Below are 15,855 nucleotides of genomic sequence, written 5' to 3'. Positions count from 1 at the left end.
AATGGGTCTCTTCACCTTAATATGAGAATCAAACTATAGTATTTTAAAAGCATAATTCCTGAGACTTATATCCAAAACATAACGATGATCATCCTTCCAAGATCACAATCCCATCTGCTGTGCCCCTTTGTAGAATATCCCTTGTTTCCACCAGCATGTTGGCAATTTCTGAAGCAGGAAAAAGACTAGAGATGGAGTGAACTAAGTCTTGAAAAGTGCTCTCAGTCAAAATGTGAGTCATCAGAAAAGGCTGATTCGAGGGACTTCATTGTGATCCTTCTTGTAGATATTCCATCTTGGAAAATGGATTCCTTCACATCCAGGCAGCGCATGTCAGCGATGCTGGGCGATATTTGTGTATGGCTACCAATGTTGCTGGGACCGACCGCAGGCGGATAGACTTACAAGTCCATGGTAAGTACACTTCTATGAACAACATCCAGTCCTTGGGTCACATGTTCTTTGATACCCTAAGCCGGTAAAGTCTTAAAGACCTTCATAGCCCTAGCCGGTAGATCAGTGGTTAGAGCATTCACCTGCAAACTGAAGGGTCCTGAATTCGATTCCAGTCAAAGGCACATAGTTCAGGTGCAGGTTTCAATCCCTGACCCCAATGTGTCTCTCTCACATCGATGTTTCTCTCTCTGTCTCTCCCTCTCCCTTCCACTCTTGTCTAAAACCACTGGAAAAAATATATCCTCGGGTGAGAATTAACAAAAAAAATGAAAAATAAAGAAGTGAAATATACATATTTTTAAAAAGACTTTGCTATCCAAGGCTATGTACATGTGTTACACTATATTATGAACAGGCAAGACCCGTGTTTTCTCCTCATTATGAATGGTGCCATCACAACACTATTTAAATGCACACAGTGGTATTGTTTTTGTAACTATGAGGCACGTTGCCAATGATTAATTTTGCTTGGGCAGAAATACTTCAGACAGCATAGTATTTGCTGAGTGTTTCCCTCTTATTTGGTGACTGTTTTAGTTCCTCCATCTATTGCTCTGGGCCCTACAAACATCACTGTAACTGTGAATGTTCAAACGACTCTGGCTTGCGAAGCTACTGGCATACCCAAACCATCAATCAGCTGGAGAAAAAACGGGCACCTTCTCAATGTGGATCAAAACCAGAATTCCTACAGGTAAGAAGTAGTTTCATTGAAAAATCCCACCTTCTACTCAGAAAAATATTTAAGAGATAATTAAGATTTATATCTAGCTATGAAGACAACAAATAACTTAAAGTATGAAGAATTAGCTAGTGTTTGGAAAGTATTTCTTTTTTTATATATATGGAATTAGTCTTCCAACCCAAAATCTTTTTCTGAATCATTCATGCAACCTTTCTATCTGAAGTCTATTAGTGAGGTCTACAGGATTAGATTTCTGTTCTGCTGTTTTTTTGTAGTTTTTTTGTTTGTTTATTTGGCACCTTTTGGCATTTCATAAAGACAAAGAATGACCGCATGATTTAGTACAAAAGAAAATTTATTCTGTAAAAACAATTCAAGTTTTACTTGTCCAATAAAGCTCAAATTTTATACCTTGAAACACAACTTAGGTATTTGACAGCATGTTTGGAAGGAAAAACAGCATTTTCTCCTTTTTTTTTTCTCTTTACATTTTTCTGGGTTTATTACCATACCTCGTAATATGGCAGTGTGTTATTTTTAAAGTTTAACATTTAAGTCACTATGAATTTCTGATGCTTTAGATGAGCATCAATTAAGTTAACAATTAAGTTAATAGTTATCAAAGGATTTGCAGTAGTACCTTTAAAAAAGTTCTCTTTGGAAAGATCTTTGACAAAAATCAATTCTAATGCATCAAGAAATATGAGGCTAGAAGTGTTTCTCTTAAACTGCTGTTGCTACCCTCTCTTTCTCAGCCTTTGAATCTTTTGACATTGGGCTTTAGTGACTTGAGGGTACACACTATCTGAAAAATGTACAATGCCCTTGAATTAAAAAACATGTTAAATGTGTTCCCAGTCAGTCCAATTGTTTCTGTACTTCCAGTGCACAGTTTGAAGTAAAAAAAAAATAGATATTCTTATTTAGGTTTACTTTAAATAATGTATGCATATTTACTAAGCCTCCTAAACACTTTAGTTTCAAATTGGTTGGAAGGAGAAGACTTATTGATATATGTACTATGCATCTCCAAGGTATCCAACACAGGTAAGGAGACATGTGAAATAGGGAAAGGTACAAGACAGACTGGTAATTTCCCATCTATCAATGGAAATAACCAAATACCAACCTGCAAAGTTATGGGTGAGATTTAGAGATAATTGATGTGAAGCATTTGAGAAGGTGCCAGGAATGTATTCAATGCTCAGTAAACAGTGGTTCTCATGAGCCTGCTCTTTGCACTATAGTCACTTAGAAGGGGATGGTTGATCATGATAGAAGCATCCTGAAAATGCAAGACTCCCCCTTCAGACAATCCTTCTACCCACCGCTTCCTATAGATGTCAAGGTTGAGGCCCTATTAACCAACTGCCATAGGAACTTCAAGTCTGATACCTAAAGTATCCAGAGAAATGATGCTCATTTTAACATGAGAACAGTTCCATTTCCCCCAGTTCATAACACGGCACTATGTTGAACCAACAGGAAACATTTATGTGAACTGATACATAGAATCTCATTGCTTTAAAATCTTTCTTCTAGGCTCCTTTCTTCAGGTTCACTAGTAATTATTTCCCCTTCCGTGGATGACACTGCCACCTATGAGTGCACTGTGACAAACGATGCTGGAGAGGACAAGAGAACCGTAGATCTCACTGTCCAAGGTAGAGCTGGCTTAATGTGTGGAGTGAAAGTTATGCTGACATCATTCATCCTTCCAGCCTCACAAGGGGGCTTCCTTTTCCTCTCACTTAACATTTCCTTTCAGTGTAGAAAGAGGAAAAAAATGTATGATAACACTTTGGAAACCTGTAAGCGTTGGAAACATGGCGTTTTCTTTTTTGTGTGTTATTATTGTTGTTTTAGTTCCACCTTCCATAGCTGATGAGCCTACGGACCTCCTAGTAACCAAACACACCCCAACAATAATTACCTGCGCTGCGTCAGGAGTTCCATTTCCCTCAATTCACTGGATGAAAAATGGTATAAGACTGCTTCCCAGGGGAGATGGCTACAGAATTCAGTCCTCAGGTAAGATTGAGTTCCGTGATTGCACAGTTGTTGATTGCAGTCATTATGAATGGATGGCCTCACCTGGCTTTTTTTGCACCAAAATAAAAGAATAAATTACATCTACATTTCTGGAATTAGGCAGCTGGAAAATAATTCAGTGAGAGCTTGAAGGGGACCTAGGGAAAGGAAGAGAGAAAAAGTATAAAAACAAAATAACAATATCTAAGACTGATCTGAATATAATAAGCATGATCACTGGGATTTTATGGGCATATTTACTAAACCTAAGGTTGAACAAATTCACTGGTTGACTTTGAGTGAACTGCGTTTCTTTCATTGGCCAAATAGAATGTCTATTTATTTAAAGAACATTTAGTGCCTAAAATAAACTACATACACCATGTAGTTTTGGATGATAAAACCAATATGGGGTTATTGCTTTCAATTTATAATTTAGCAGGTAAGGCTGGATGATAAATGCTGTAATGGATAATTTTTGAGGGTGGTAGCTAATAATTATAAAAGTTAAGTATTAAAAACCTATAGTATTGAAGAGAGAGAAAAAATAATTCACTTATATGAAAGTATAGGTGGTTCACTTTGGTGTTTCTGAAAAGCTCATCCTGCATCGGGAAGGTGCACTGGGGATAAAATAAAGCAACAACTAACATCCAGGGGCTTTATGATTATGTGCATATTATTCTGAAAGAATTTGTTTATTTCTTCACTAGAAGGGAAATAATGGAAGATTTATTCTTGGGGCGGAACTTGGCTTTCAAAGCAAAGTATTTCGCTATCTCAGAAACCCATAGAGGTTCATAACAATTAAAATCATAAAATATACATTAATTATCCATCAGCACAAAGTATTGTGCTAAAAAAAAAGTTTGGAACTTTCTTATAATGGTAAACAGAGTTACCACATGACTCAGCAACTCCATTCCTAGGTATCTACTCAGAAATGATGTTAAACATGTGTCCACACAAATACTTGTTTGCAAATGTTCATACAGTATAATTCATAATAGCCAAAAGTAGAAACAATTAATTTGTCCACCACCTGGTAAATGTGTATAAATCCATGCAATGGAATTCTATTTAGTAATAAAATGGAACAAAAAGATTGACACATGCTACAACAAGTGAAACTCAAAAACTATGCTCACAGTGAAAGATGTCAGACACAAAAGACTTCTGTATGAGTCCATCTGTATGAAATGTTCCAAAAAGGCAAATATATAGACAGAAAGTAGAGTAGTGGTCGCCTAGGGCTGGGTTGGGAGCAGGAGTGACTGTAAATGGGATGAGATTTCTTTTTAGGAAAATGGAAATATTCTAACATTCGATTATGGTAAATATACTAAAATTTGTGAATTGTACATCTAAGTGGGTGAATTTTATGATATGTAAAGGTTGCCTCAATGAAACTATTAATGATGATTTTAAATGTACTTTGCTAGGCACTTCAGGGGGTACAGGTATGAATATAAGCCAAGCACCACTGTGCTATGGGGATGAAAACACAAAAATCAGAGAACCATCATTTATCGAGCCAGAAATACAGGGATGCCCTGTGCATGAAAACTTTTTTTCTTTTTAGGAGCAATTGAGATATTTGCCACTGAATTGAGCCATGCGGGAAGATACACCTGCGTCGCCAGGAATGCGGCTGGTTCTGCACATCGACACGTGACCCTTCGTGTCCAGGGTATGGAAGACTATTGACTCGTTAAAACCTTGACATTGGCTTTTTGTTTTGTTTTGTCATGTTTATTCTAGATCTGTGAACCACAGTAATATGTTGAGGATAAGAAAGCTTGGTAGGTAGTCTTCAATAGACTAAAGAAGACACACAGATAATAAACCCCACAGAACAATTCCCAAGTTATTTTTCTTCTTGAATTTTTATAACCTGTTCCTGTTTCTGGTCTTCTAATGGAATCTGGCTACAGTAGCAGCAAGACTAAAAAAAAATGTAATGTGTCCAATATTCACTTTTCCCTGGGACAGTCAACTCACGGCAGTTTTGGAATTATGAATCTGGGCACGTTTAACCTCATGGCTACTATAGACTTTTCTGCCACCAATGAGTGGCATTGTTTATTTCTGTTGATTGGTTCTTCTAGAGCCTCCAGCCATTCATCCTCAGCCAAGTGAACTGGACGTCATTCTAAACAATCCCATTCTGTTACCATGTGAAGCCACAGGGACACCCAGTCCTTTCATTACTTGGCAAAAAGAAGGCATCAATGTCATCACTTCAGGTACTGCCACAGTTTCTATCAAGAAAACCGTGGCTAGACGGTGCTTTCTGATTCAGAAGTCAGTGTCATTTTTTTTAATGGAAATAAAAATTCTTCTCACTCCGCTTTCCTTACTGTGATGTAGGCAACGGCCATGCAGTTCTTCCTGGTGGCGGCTTGCAGATCTCCAGAGCCGTGAGAGAGGATGCCGGCTCTTACATGTGTGTGGCTCAGAATCCAGCTGGTACAGCCTTGGGCAAAATCAAGTTAAATGTTCAAGGTACCCAAATCACAAATCTGTATGTCTTTATTGCAAAGCTGCCGCAACCATGAATACCAAAATTCATATGTCTAAAATAGTTGTTAACTCTCTTAGTTTATGTCATCTATGACCCTTACGAAGAAAAAAAATTTAAGTTTTGGGAGGGTTTTTTGGGCATTGTTTGTATAAGAAAACTGGGGCATCTCATCATATTTTGATCTTCTGTGAACGGCTGTTTGGGACTCTGTTTCATTGAAGGTGATTTTTAAAGCTATTCTCTCCATAATTGAAACATTAGATTGCAATATCCACCTAAAAACATATTATAATAGCAGTTAAACCAAGTTGATGGGAATAAAATTGTTCTCAAGACAAAATCGTTTTTTTCCACATTTAACTGGTATTTTCTTGATATAATTTTCATATCCTATGCATTGCTATTGTGAATTAAGTGCACTGAAAATGGGTTCTGAGCCACTGAGTTTGCTGATTTTGAATTTCCTTATAGTGTGATTTTCTTATGATGAATTAATTACTATTAGTAAAGCTCACTTCCCTGCAGATTGTAAATCTAATTTCTTTGTCTTTTTCAACAAATATTTATTGGGATAATAAGTGGAAATACATTGAACATTACAGACATGAATCTTCCCTTCTAGTATGGAGAAGAAGAAAACTACCAAATAAAATAATTATCAGACATGAATCTTCCCTTCTAGTATGGAGAAGAAGAAGAAAACTACCAAATAAAATAATTAAAAATTCTGATATATGCCATTCAGAAGAAAAAACAAACGGCTGAGATGGAGAATAATGGGGAAACGTGGGGACCACTTCAGCGGTTAAAGTGCCTTGTTTGATTAGGTCCCATGTGAGCTGAGACTTGATTGATGAGCTAGGGTGAGCCTGTAAGGTGGCGGAGTGTCTGAAAGAGGACAGCATGTGCAATGGCCCAAAGACAGGAAAGAGTAAGAAAATAGCATGCCAGTGTGGCTAGACAGTGATGAGTGAGGGGGGGGAGGGGCTGGCAAACGTGAGGGAGGTCAGAAAAAAAGGCAGGGCCAGTGCATGGAGGGCCGAAGGACCGAAGGAAGGTTAGATTTCATTGTCTGTGCATTGGGAAGCCTTTAACCAGAACTCTGATTTGGTTTTAGGATGATCTCTTTCGCTGCTGTGCAGCTAACAGTTTAGAGAAAAGGCAAGACTAGAGCTGGAAGAGCTATTAAAGTCACCTAGGCAGGGTATTATGGTCTGGCCAGGACTGGGGAGTTTCAAGGGTTAATGAAAAAAGGTGATGGGTTGACAATATTTATGGAGGTGTAATTGCCACGATTGCTGATAAATCAGATTTGAGAGGTTAGGGAAATAGAAGAATCACTGGGCTTTGGGCTTGAGCTGCTGAGTGATGATTTCGCCACGGGGAATGCAAGGAAGGAACTGGTAGGAGAAAGGAAACCAGGATTTGTGCTTAATCATGTTAAATGTGGGAAACTATTCGAAATCCTAGTGATGTCAAATAGATGAATAGTTATGAATTCAGGACTCATGGGAGAAATATCTAAGATATCAATGAGGAAGTAACAATTATATTTTAATTCACAAGATTGGTTGAGAATTTGCATAGAAAAGAGCTAAGGACAAAGCCCCCTGGGACACTGCATTGTTTAGGGGTCCCAGAAAGGAGAAGACACTGGAAAAGATAAAAAGGACAGGGCAGAGGAGTCAGAAGAGAACGAGACTGAGGCCAGGAGAGGAGAGTGAGTGGACAGCTTTGTTGAATGAAAGTGAGAGGTCACGTAGGGTAAGGACCAAGAAATACTTCATTGGTCTTGACAATACAGAGGTCATGGAAAAGAACAGTTCCAGACTGAGGGGGTTTTTTTGTTTTGTTTTCACCAATTGATTAAAATTATCAATATGAGCAATTATGGGACAAAGAAACACATTAAACAACTAAGAGCATTTCAACATCCCAAAAGCAGCCAGAGATCATTGTGTGCTCTAGAGACGGGAACAATTCTGAATACAGCCGCTCCTTGCAGATACAGCATGTAATTGCAAGCACAGATTCAACCAGATAATTTTAGTTGGTAAAAATAATTGTAACATGCTTATTCGTATTTTTTCACAACATGGGGATTTTATTTCACTCATCACCTTTAGCGTAGCCTAAGATTTGGTCTCTACATAGTTGACCATTTCTCCATAGCCTCTGGAGATATAGCAGATAGTCCTAGGCCCCCCCGGGTCTTGCCATGTACGGAGGGTCTTACTTGGAAGAGTGGAGTTCTCAGAGATCTCTTGTTTCTGATTTCATTTCTTCGTCAGCCTGTGGTAACAATGAGTATTGTTGGCCTTGTCTCTCAAGCTTTTTTGAATTGGTGGTGGATATTTCAGAGGATTTTTTTTTAAATTTTGCATCATGGCTGTCTCTGCAACTTGTCACCATCTCTGGCCTTGAAGGTGGGGAGGCCATCCTCTTCCTCTCCTTCCTATGTCCTGTGCTTGCGGTTGGTTGTTCTCTCATACTAATTTAAGCTGTCTTTAAGTCTCAATAGAATACCCAGACCAATACCTAAGTGTTAATCAACTTATTATAAACACTAGAAAGGAAAAGTCTTTATCATCAGCCCTTCCATAATTTTCTGAAGAAGTGGGAAAAGTTTTATCTATATAATTTTTTTCTATGACCCATTCATTTATTTATTCATTCATTCAAGTAATACTTCATTAAATTTGGCCACTGTATATGAGACACCATACTTAAGCACCATAGAAAATGCATAAGTAGAGAGCAGTTAATTCCAAACTTTGAAGGAGTCTGTTTTGAAAGCTTAAATAGCTGAAGTGAATCACACAATACATGCATGTTTAAGAAGTGCCTGTCAACACCGCCTAAATTTTCTGGACATGGAATTCCTTGGGAATATATGTTTTTATCCTTATTTAAAGTTGATTGTTGTTGACATTTGTTAACTATATAAAGAATACTTTTCTGAAATGAGGTCAATGAAAACAAACTTGACCCTTTGATTATATGCTAAAGTCAGGATTTTATTTCTTATCTCTGAGACTTCACTTTGCTAGGGGAGTACTAGAGTGTGTGAATGGTACATTCATACTTTTAAGATGAAATTTGAACTTTGTATCTTTAGTTCCTCCTGTCATCACCATCCATCCAAAGGAATATATCATTGCTGTGGATAAGCCTGTCACACTACCGTGTGAGGCAGACGGCCTCCCACCGCCTGACATCACGTGGCATAAAGGTGGCCATGCCATTGTGGAATCAGTCCGCCAGCGCACCCTCAGCTCTGGGGCTTTGCAAATAGCCTTTGCTCAGCCCGAGGACGCCGGCCAGTACACATGCATGGCGGCTAACGTGGCAGGATCTAGCAGCTCGAGCACCAAGCTCACTGTCCACGGTAGGTGGTTTCACATAAATTATTTCAATCTAGGGGTGGGAACTGGGTGGAGGGGAGCTATGGGAGGAAAAAAGAGGAACAACTGTAATAATCTGAACAATAAAGATTTAATTAAAAAAGATTATTTCAATCTACAACATTACCATGGTAAAGAGGCCCCTAAGAAAACATCTGATGTAAATAAAAACCATGCAAAACCAATAATTCATAATGTGGAGGGTGTGTGTGTGTGTGTGCGCGCTGTAGGTACACTTGCCCTTCAAATCTGTTTTCTGTAGGCATTTATTTGCATGTGAGAAAGAGATATTTTATTAATAATGTGTCCAGGATAGTTAATATGCTGCCAGTGATCCCCTCATATTGTGATTACTGAGATCTGTACTTTGGCTTATGAGAAGTCCATTTGTATTTGCGATTCTTCTGCTTCACTTCTCAAGTCGAAAGTCATCGCCAAACTAATCACCATGACCTACATTATAAATATAGTGTGAACCCGATGAGAATTAGAGATCTATTTGATTCATTATTTTAAAGTAGCAAAATATTTACATGTATAGTTTTTGTAACAGAAAAAAAGGTACCACATTTTCCTTTGTATTCAATGACAATATCTAAAGATCAGTATTTAAATATTTTAGTTGTTAATATATATTGTAAGACTAATGATAGAATAACTATTAATATCAGTGGTAGGAAACTGAGCAAATCAAGCTGTTTCTAACTACTATTTTCAGAACTATTATTAGTACTTGTAATCTTAGTATTGCTAATAGTAGTTACTCTTGTTTTAATGATGAGTTTCTGCTTTTCTTTTTTCAAAAGTTTGTGAAAGCTATTTTTTATTTACCAGCTGTATTTGAATTTCCTACAGCTTCATAGTTACAGTAAAAGTTCAAGTGAAATCACTTTTAATTGATAAATGAATAATTTAGCCAAAACAAAAAAAATCACCATTTATGAGTTTTCTACATTTCTTTCCAAAGAAATACATTGCTTTCAGTTCATATATTTGATCTAATCAATATATATTGATCCCTTAATAAATAAGGAACTAATGAATAAATAACACTCCTTCTTTTTGAGTATTTGTAGAAAATTTACCAAAATTTACCAGATACTAAACAACAAAGAAATCATTAAGATTTTTAAAAAACATGCCACAATTCCTGCCCACAAAGCTGGACATCTGTAATGAACTCTTAATGCCAAAACCTCAACCCCAAGCAAATTACAAAATACCATTCTAACTAACAAGTGGGTTAAATAATATGTTTTTACTTTTAGATTATTTAGAAAATAATAAAAATAAGGATGGCGCATATCAAAATGCATGGTGTGTGGCCAAAACGAAACTGAAATATAAAGGCATAGCCTTAAATTATTCATTTTGAAAAAGAATGAATTGAAGTAAATGTACTAATGTTGGAACTCTATAACAACTAACAAAATAAATAACTCCAAAGAAACCCGTGTAAAGGAGATAATAAAAATACAGCATGATTCAATTAAAAATGAGTTGAATATTTATGATGTACCATTAAACAAAATAGGTTCTTATGTTTTTCATATTTGTAATGTTTATGCATATATTCATTCAATCATGTTTGTATATTTTCTCATATAATTATAAAAAGGATGAAAAATTGGAGTTTACACAATAGCTTTACTTTTACTGAGACCAACTGTTGTCCTGTCACTTTTTAAAGGGTATTAAAATGGATCCATTTCTCACTGATGTATTTGAATAATTTCAAAGTTCATTGTTTTGGGAGGGAAGATATTTTTACTTTTTGATCCAAATATTCTTAAAACTTTAAAGACTTTTTCCTTTAGAATGTCTTAGTTCTACATCCACTAAAGTATTTTTTAGTACACCAAAACATTCAATTTATCTTTATTGCCAAAATTCTAGTTCAAAAAGTTGAGGCACAGGAAATATTTGGTATCACAATGCACAGAGTGATGAAATCACTATAAATTTCCTTTGTGACAGTATAAAACTTGAATTAAATGTCTTGACCTGCTTTTGCTTGCGTCTGTTGCAACACGTGAAATACTGCAATAATTTACTTTTTCTTTAACATTTTGTGATATTCAGTATGGGGCAGTGTGTTACAGTGTTTAAACTGGTAACTTTCATTAGTTCATTCTCACAATATGTCTCTGATACAAATCCAGCAGTTTACAACAAAAGAAGCATGTTTGGCGTTTGTTTTACTTCACTGCAAAAGGAAAAGAAACTCAAGAAAGTCAAATAAAATGTAAAGGTTTTCAACCCTGCCCTAAGTCATTTGCCCTGAAACTGTAAAGTACTCAATAAGTTCAAATCCATGACAGTTCTTGCTAGCATCAGAAGTGTTGATTGGTTTTATAGTAACAAACAAATCAATATCTTAATAGATTTTTTTAGTATTTCTAGCAAATTTACCTTCCAAAGACTCTTTGTTGTGCTAATTTTCAATGTAAAAAATATATTATTGAACTCAACATCCTAAATGACCATCTATTTTAAACTCTTCGTAGTGCCACCCAAAATTCGAAGTACGGAAGTATACTACACCGTCAGTGAGAATTCACAGGCTGTTTTTCCATGCGTGGCTGATGGAATCCCTACACCAGCAATTCACTGGAAAAAAGACAATGTTCTTTTAGCCAATTTGTTAGGAAAATACACTGTTGAACCCTATGGAGAACTCATTCTGGAGAATGTTGTGGTAAGTGTAACAGACATGGATAGTACAGTGAGCCAGATTGTTGTTTTATCTTCTTAACTTTCAATAGTTTAACTTGGAGATATGTTTTTTAATAATGAAAGAAAAATACTCTTATAAATTCATTTTACACTTATTTTATGTCCCAGATCTGAGACTAGTATTAAACAGATAGTAGGAACTCATGAATGCCCTCCTTCTAAAATTGTTACTTTATTTTTTATGAAAATATTTTCTCAGAAAAAAATTCTAAATTTATTTGTTATATTCCATACTTATAACCATGTATGGGAACAATTAGGAGAATGGAGATGTAAGAAAGTCTGATATGCTATTAAACAAGTATAAAAAATAGTTTTCTTGCCGAAACCGGTTTGGCTCAGTGGATAGAGCGTCGGCCTGCGGACTGAAGGGTCCCAGGTTCGATTCCGGTCAAGGGCATGTACCTATAAAGTTGATCCCATTTACTTTATAGGAATCAGACCCCTGGGATTACCAGGTATAAAGCCCTAGTGGTAAGCTAGGTCAGTAGGCCCTAACTCAATCACATGTGCCAGCAAAAGTCTCATTTCAAATCTAAAGTTCCTTCAGTAGTAAGATGGATCATTTTTTTATATACCACTAAGAAAAAAAATGTAAACAAGCAAACTAGCGCAGATGACCAGTTTTTAAGTTGTATTCCAATTTCAGAGAAATTAAAAGTTAAGCTAGAACAGGAAGGGGGAAAGGGAAATTGGAGTTCAGTTTTGGACATGAGTTTTAGGCATCCAAGCAGAGAGTTGAACTGAGAAGTTCAGTATAGTTGGAATTTAGAAGAGAGATCTGAGCTGGAAATACTGGTACTTATATAGAGGGGTATTTTAAGCCATAAGTCTGTATGAGTGCACCAAGGAATTGAGTGCAGATAAAGACGAAAAGAGGGTGGCTCAATCCCCAGTAGGGGGCGTGCAGGAGGCAGCCGATGGATGATTCTCTCATCACTGATGTTTCTATCCCTTTCTCCTTCTCCCTTCCTCTCTCTGAAATCAATAAAAAAAATCTCACGTTATACAACCTAATAAATACATACCATTTTTATTTGTCAATCATCAAAAAAAAAAAAGAAGAAGAAAAGAGGGCCAATGACTGGGACCTTTCACATGGCAACATTAAGATGTAATGTTTAGGGGCAGTCAGCAAAAGGAGATGGAAAATGAGCAACCAGTGATATAGGAAAAAAAACTAGGGGAGTTGGGTATCCAGGAAGCCAAGTGAAGACATGGTCTCAAAGAGAAGGGAGTCATAATTCACATGCCACCAATAAATCCAGTAAGATAGTTATCAGTGGGGTGTTCTCTGTGTCCCCACCTATTGCTGGTGGAAGTGGGCTTCTTGGGGTGCCACAGGAATAAGGGTTTCCTGAGGCCTCCACCAGAAGATGAGGTATTGTAGAAAGTTTTCTTTCTGTGGAATGAAACCCCGGAATTTCCAAGGTCCCATCTCACTCCATCCTGCCCAAGGAAAAGTCCCATTTTATCTTCAGCAGAGCGAGGATTAAAGCCAGGGTCCAGAGTTTCCACTCCATATTTGCACAGTCCAGTCTAGCATCAGGCTAGCTTAGCTTGTGTTCCCAGCTGCAGTCCATTGTGTGGGGGCTGCATGGCCATAGACCATGCAGCCTCTAGGGCCACATAGCAGGCTAGCACATGGACGAGTGCAAAGAATCGGGAGAGAAGCGAAGAACAAGAGAATGAACTGCTTTATCGGGGGATTTTACCCTTTCTAAGATTTCATGGACTTGCAGTGGCTCCACCCCCTTTGGCCAATTATGTTTTTTCTAGGTTAGAAAGACAGACAAGCACCTTTTCTACTTCGCTGTGCATGCATCCATTTCCCCTTTGTCTGGTCTCTTCCCCCAGTGATCTTCAGGGAAGGGACTGGTGGAAGTGTAAAACTGCAGCTTCCTGGTAAAGCTGCCCAGATGACTAGGCTTATAATGTCTGGCCTCCCCTTGGTTCCTTTCCTGTTATTAATATTAATAACTAGCTAGTTACGATGGTAACATGCGTGCCAAGAACTGGCAGTTGGATTTAGCAAGTGAAACTTCAGAATTGCAGGTAATACTGCCCCTACTCTTGTTACTTCCTTTAAAAAGTTGGTAGTCGTTGGTGCCACATTACCCAGAGCACCAACTCTACTGTCGAGACGCAACCAGTCTTTAGAATTACTTGTTTTGTATTTGCACAATGCAGAGCAGAAGTACACCAGCTGTTTTATAAACTTTAGAATCTAAAGTTTTGTGAGCTCTTGGGGCCATAAAATGCTAGAGTTCTATAAGGTATAGGCTTTTGTTTAAATTCATATACATATTAATTTATGTTATGCCGAAAGCTAGACAGATGGGGCAGACTACAAAATAGAAATTTAAACTGTCTTTATATAAGAATGCTCTTTTGGGGACCAAGCTGTGCAAGTTTATGTATTTTGTCTAATGTGATGTGAGACTATGTAATTTTAAGCACTATGATTTTTCTTTCTTTAAGCTGGAGGATTCTGGCACCTATACCTGTGTTGCAAACAACGCTGCAGGTGAAGACACACACACTGTCAGCCTGACTGTACATGTTCTCCCCACTTTCACTGAACTTCCTGGTGATGTGTCATTAAATAAAGGAGAAAAGCTACGATTAAGCTGTAAAGCAACTGGTATTCCACTGCCCAAGTTAACATGGACCTTCAACAACAATATTATCCCAGGTTGGTAATTTAATTCTTCAGAAGAGAAGAAATACGCCCACAAAGAACTCTAATCCAATCTTCATTCCTTTAGCTATGGGAATTGATTGAAAGTTACATGAAGAATTGATTGCTCGCCCAGGCTGATGTAGCTCATTTGGTTGGGCATCATCCCATGCACTGAAAGGTTACCAGTTCGATTCCTGGTTGGGGCACATGCCCGAGTTGCAGGCTGGATCCTGGAGGGGAGCATGCAAGAGGCAGCCAATCAATGTTTCATTCTCACATCAATGTTTCTCTCCCACTCCTTCCCTCTCTCTCTCTCTGAAAAAATCAAAACAGAAAACAATTTTAAAAAGAATTGATTGCTCCACATTCTGTAAAATGTGTAACTTGGCCTGGATTTTCACCTATACCTCGTATATTATATTCTTGCCATTCTTTTGAAAGGATAAATTGGTCACAGGACCATATATTGCAGGACATAAGTAGATATTTTAACCTAAAAATAATCTGTCTCCCCCAGGAGAAAAGTGTATTGTAAATACTGGCACCTAAATTTATCCCCACCGGATCTCCTTCATCATTGATAAATGAATTAAGTTGGCTACCATTAGAGTCTTAAATTTACAGAGAACTCTGCTTCTACTATATGCATTAATCTCTATTATAGTGTAGATTGATTATGTAGAAATTTCTAGTCAATATGTGCACTACATATTAAGGTAGTTAGTGCCTGGAACTCAAGAGCTGGGATGACAAGTATCTCCTTATTTGTTAGACTTTGTTATGAGCATAAAGATGTTGCAGTAATAAAACTTGTCCAAAATTGTGTTCTGAAATCCTGCACTATTAGAATTTAATAAATATCTTTCTAGAAATGTGGTAATAAACTTTAGATCTTTCTGTTACAAATATTTATGTTAATGACTGGAGTTCATCAACTATATTACCTTAATAATAATAGTATATGTCACTAAGGGAAAATAACATGCAAAAATATCTTAAGTACTATTTTCTGAGGGTACAGTACTTATTTAGCTATTTAAATTTTAAAGCCTAATTTTTCACTTAATGTTCAGCACTATGAAATTTTAAAAGATAGTTTGGGAAAATCATGCAAGATAAATATATACTTAACATAATTAGATATTGACTGGTCTAATCAGAATCTTATTTAGTATCAGTTGCTTTAGGATTAACATTATAGTGTACTCCAAATGTTATAACTACCTTTGTAAGTATTTATATCACCACTGATTATGGAGAAGTTTAAATTATTACAAATTTAATCATGTTGTCATTACCTAACGTGTATATTTTCATGACATCCCCTCTGACTTGC

General features: G+C 37.0%; 1 protein-coding gene across 1 annotated transcript in view; it reads left to right on the top strand.

Moving 5' to 3' along the window:
• LOC102263923 (hemicentin-1) overlaps positions 1-15,855 on the top strand; it is a gene marked incomplete at its 5' end in the record, with an annotated part of 222,783 nt that overhangs the window by 158,244 nt on the left and 48,684 nt on the right. Inside the window, 10 exons of the mRNA XM_014541442.1 lie at positions 287-414; positions 994-1,150; positions 2,684-2,805; positions 3,008-3,172; positions 4,755-4,862; positions 5,281-5,418; positions 5,543-5,677; positions 8,815-9,084; positions 11,608-11,798; positions 14,318-14,531. Of these exons, the coding sequence (XP_014396928.1) occupies positions 287-414; positions 994-1,150; positions 2,684-2,805; positions 3,008-3,172; positions 4,755-4,862; positions 5,281-5,418; positions 5,543-5,677; positions 8,815-9,084; positions 11,608-11,798; positions 14,318-14,531 (1,628 nt within the window). The remainder of the gene's footprint in view (positions 1-286; positions 415-993; positions 1,151-2,683; positions 2,806-3,007; positions 3,173-4,754; positions 4,863-5,280; positions 5,419-5,542; positions 5,678-8,814; positions 9,085-11,607; positions 11,799-14,317; positions 14,532-15,855) is intronic.

This window comes from Myotis brandtii, unplaced genomic scaffold (assembly GCF_000412655.1).
Source record: "Myotis brandtii unplaced genomic scaffold, ASM41265v1 scaffold270, whole genome shotgun sequence".
Lineage (NCBI taxonomy): Eukaryota > Metazoa > Chordata > Mammalia > Chiroptera > Vespertilionidae > Myotis > Myotis brandtii.
This window is presented reverse-complemented; position numbering and strand designations above follow the sequence as displayed.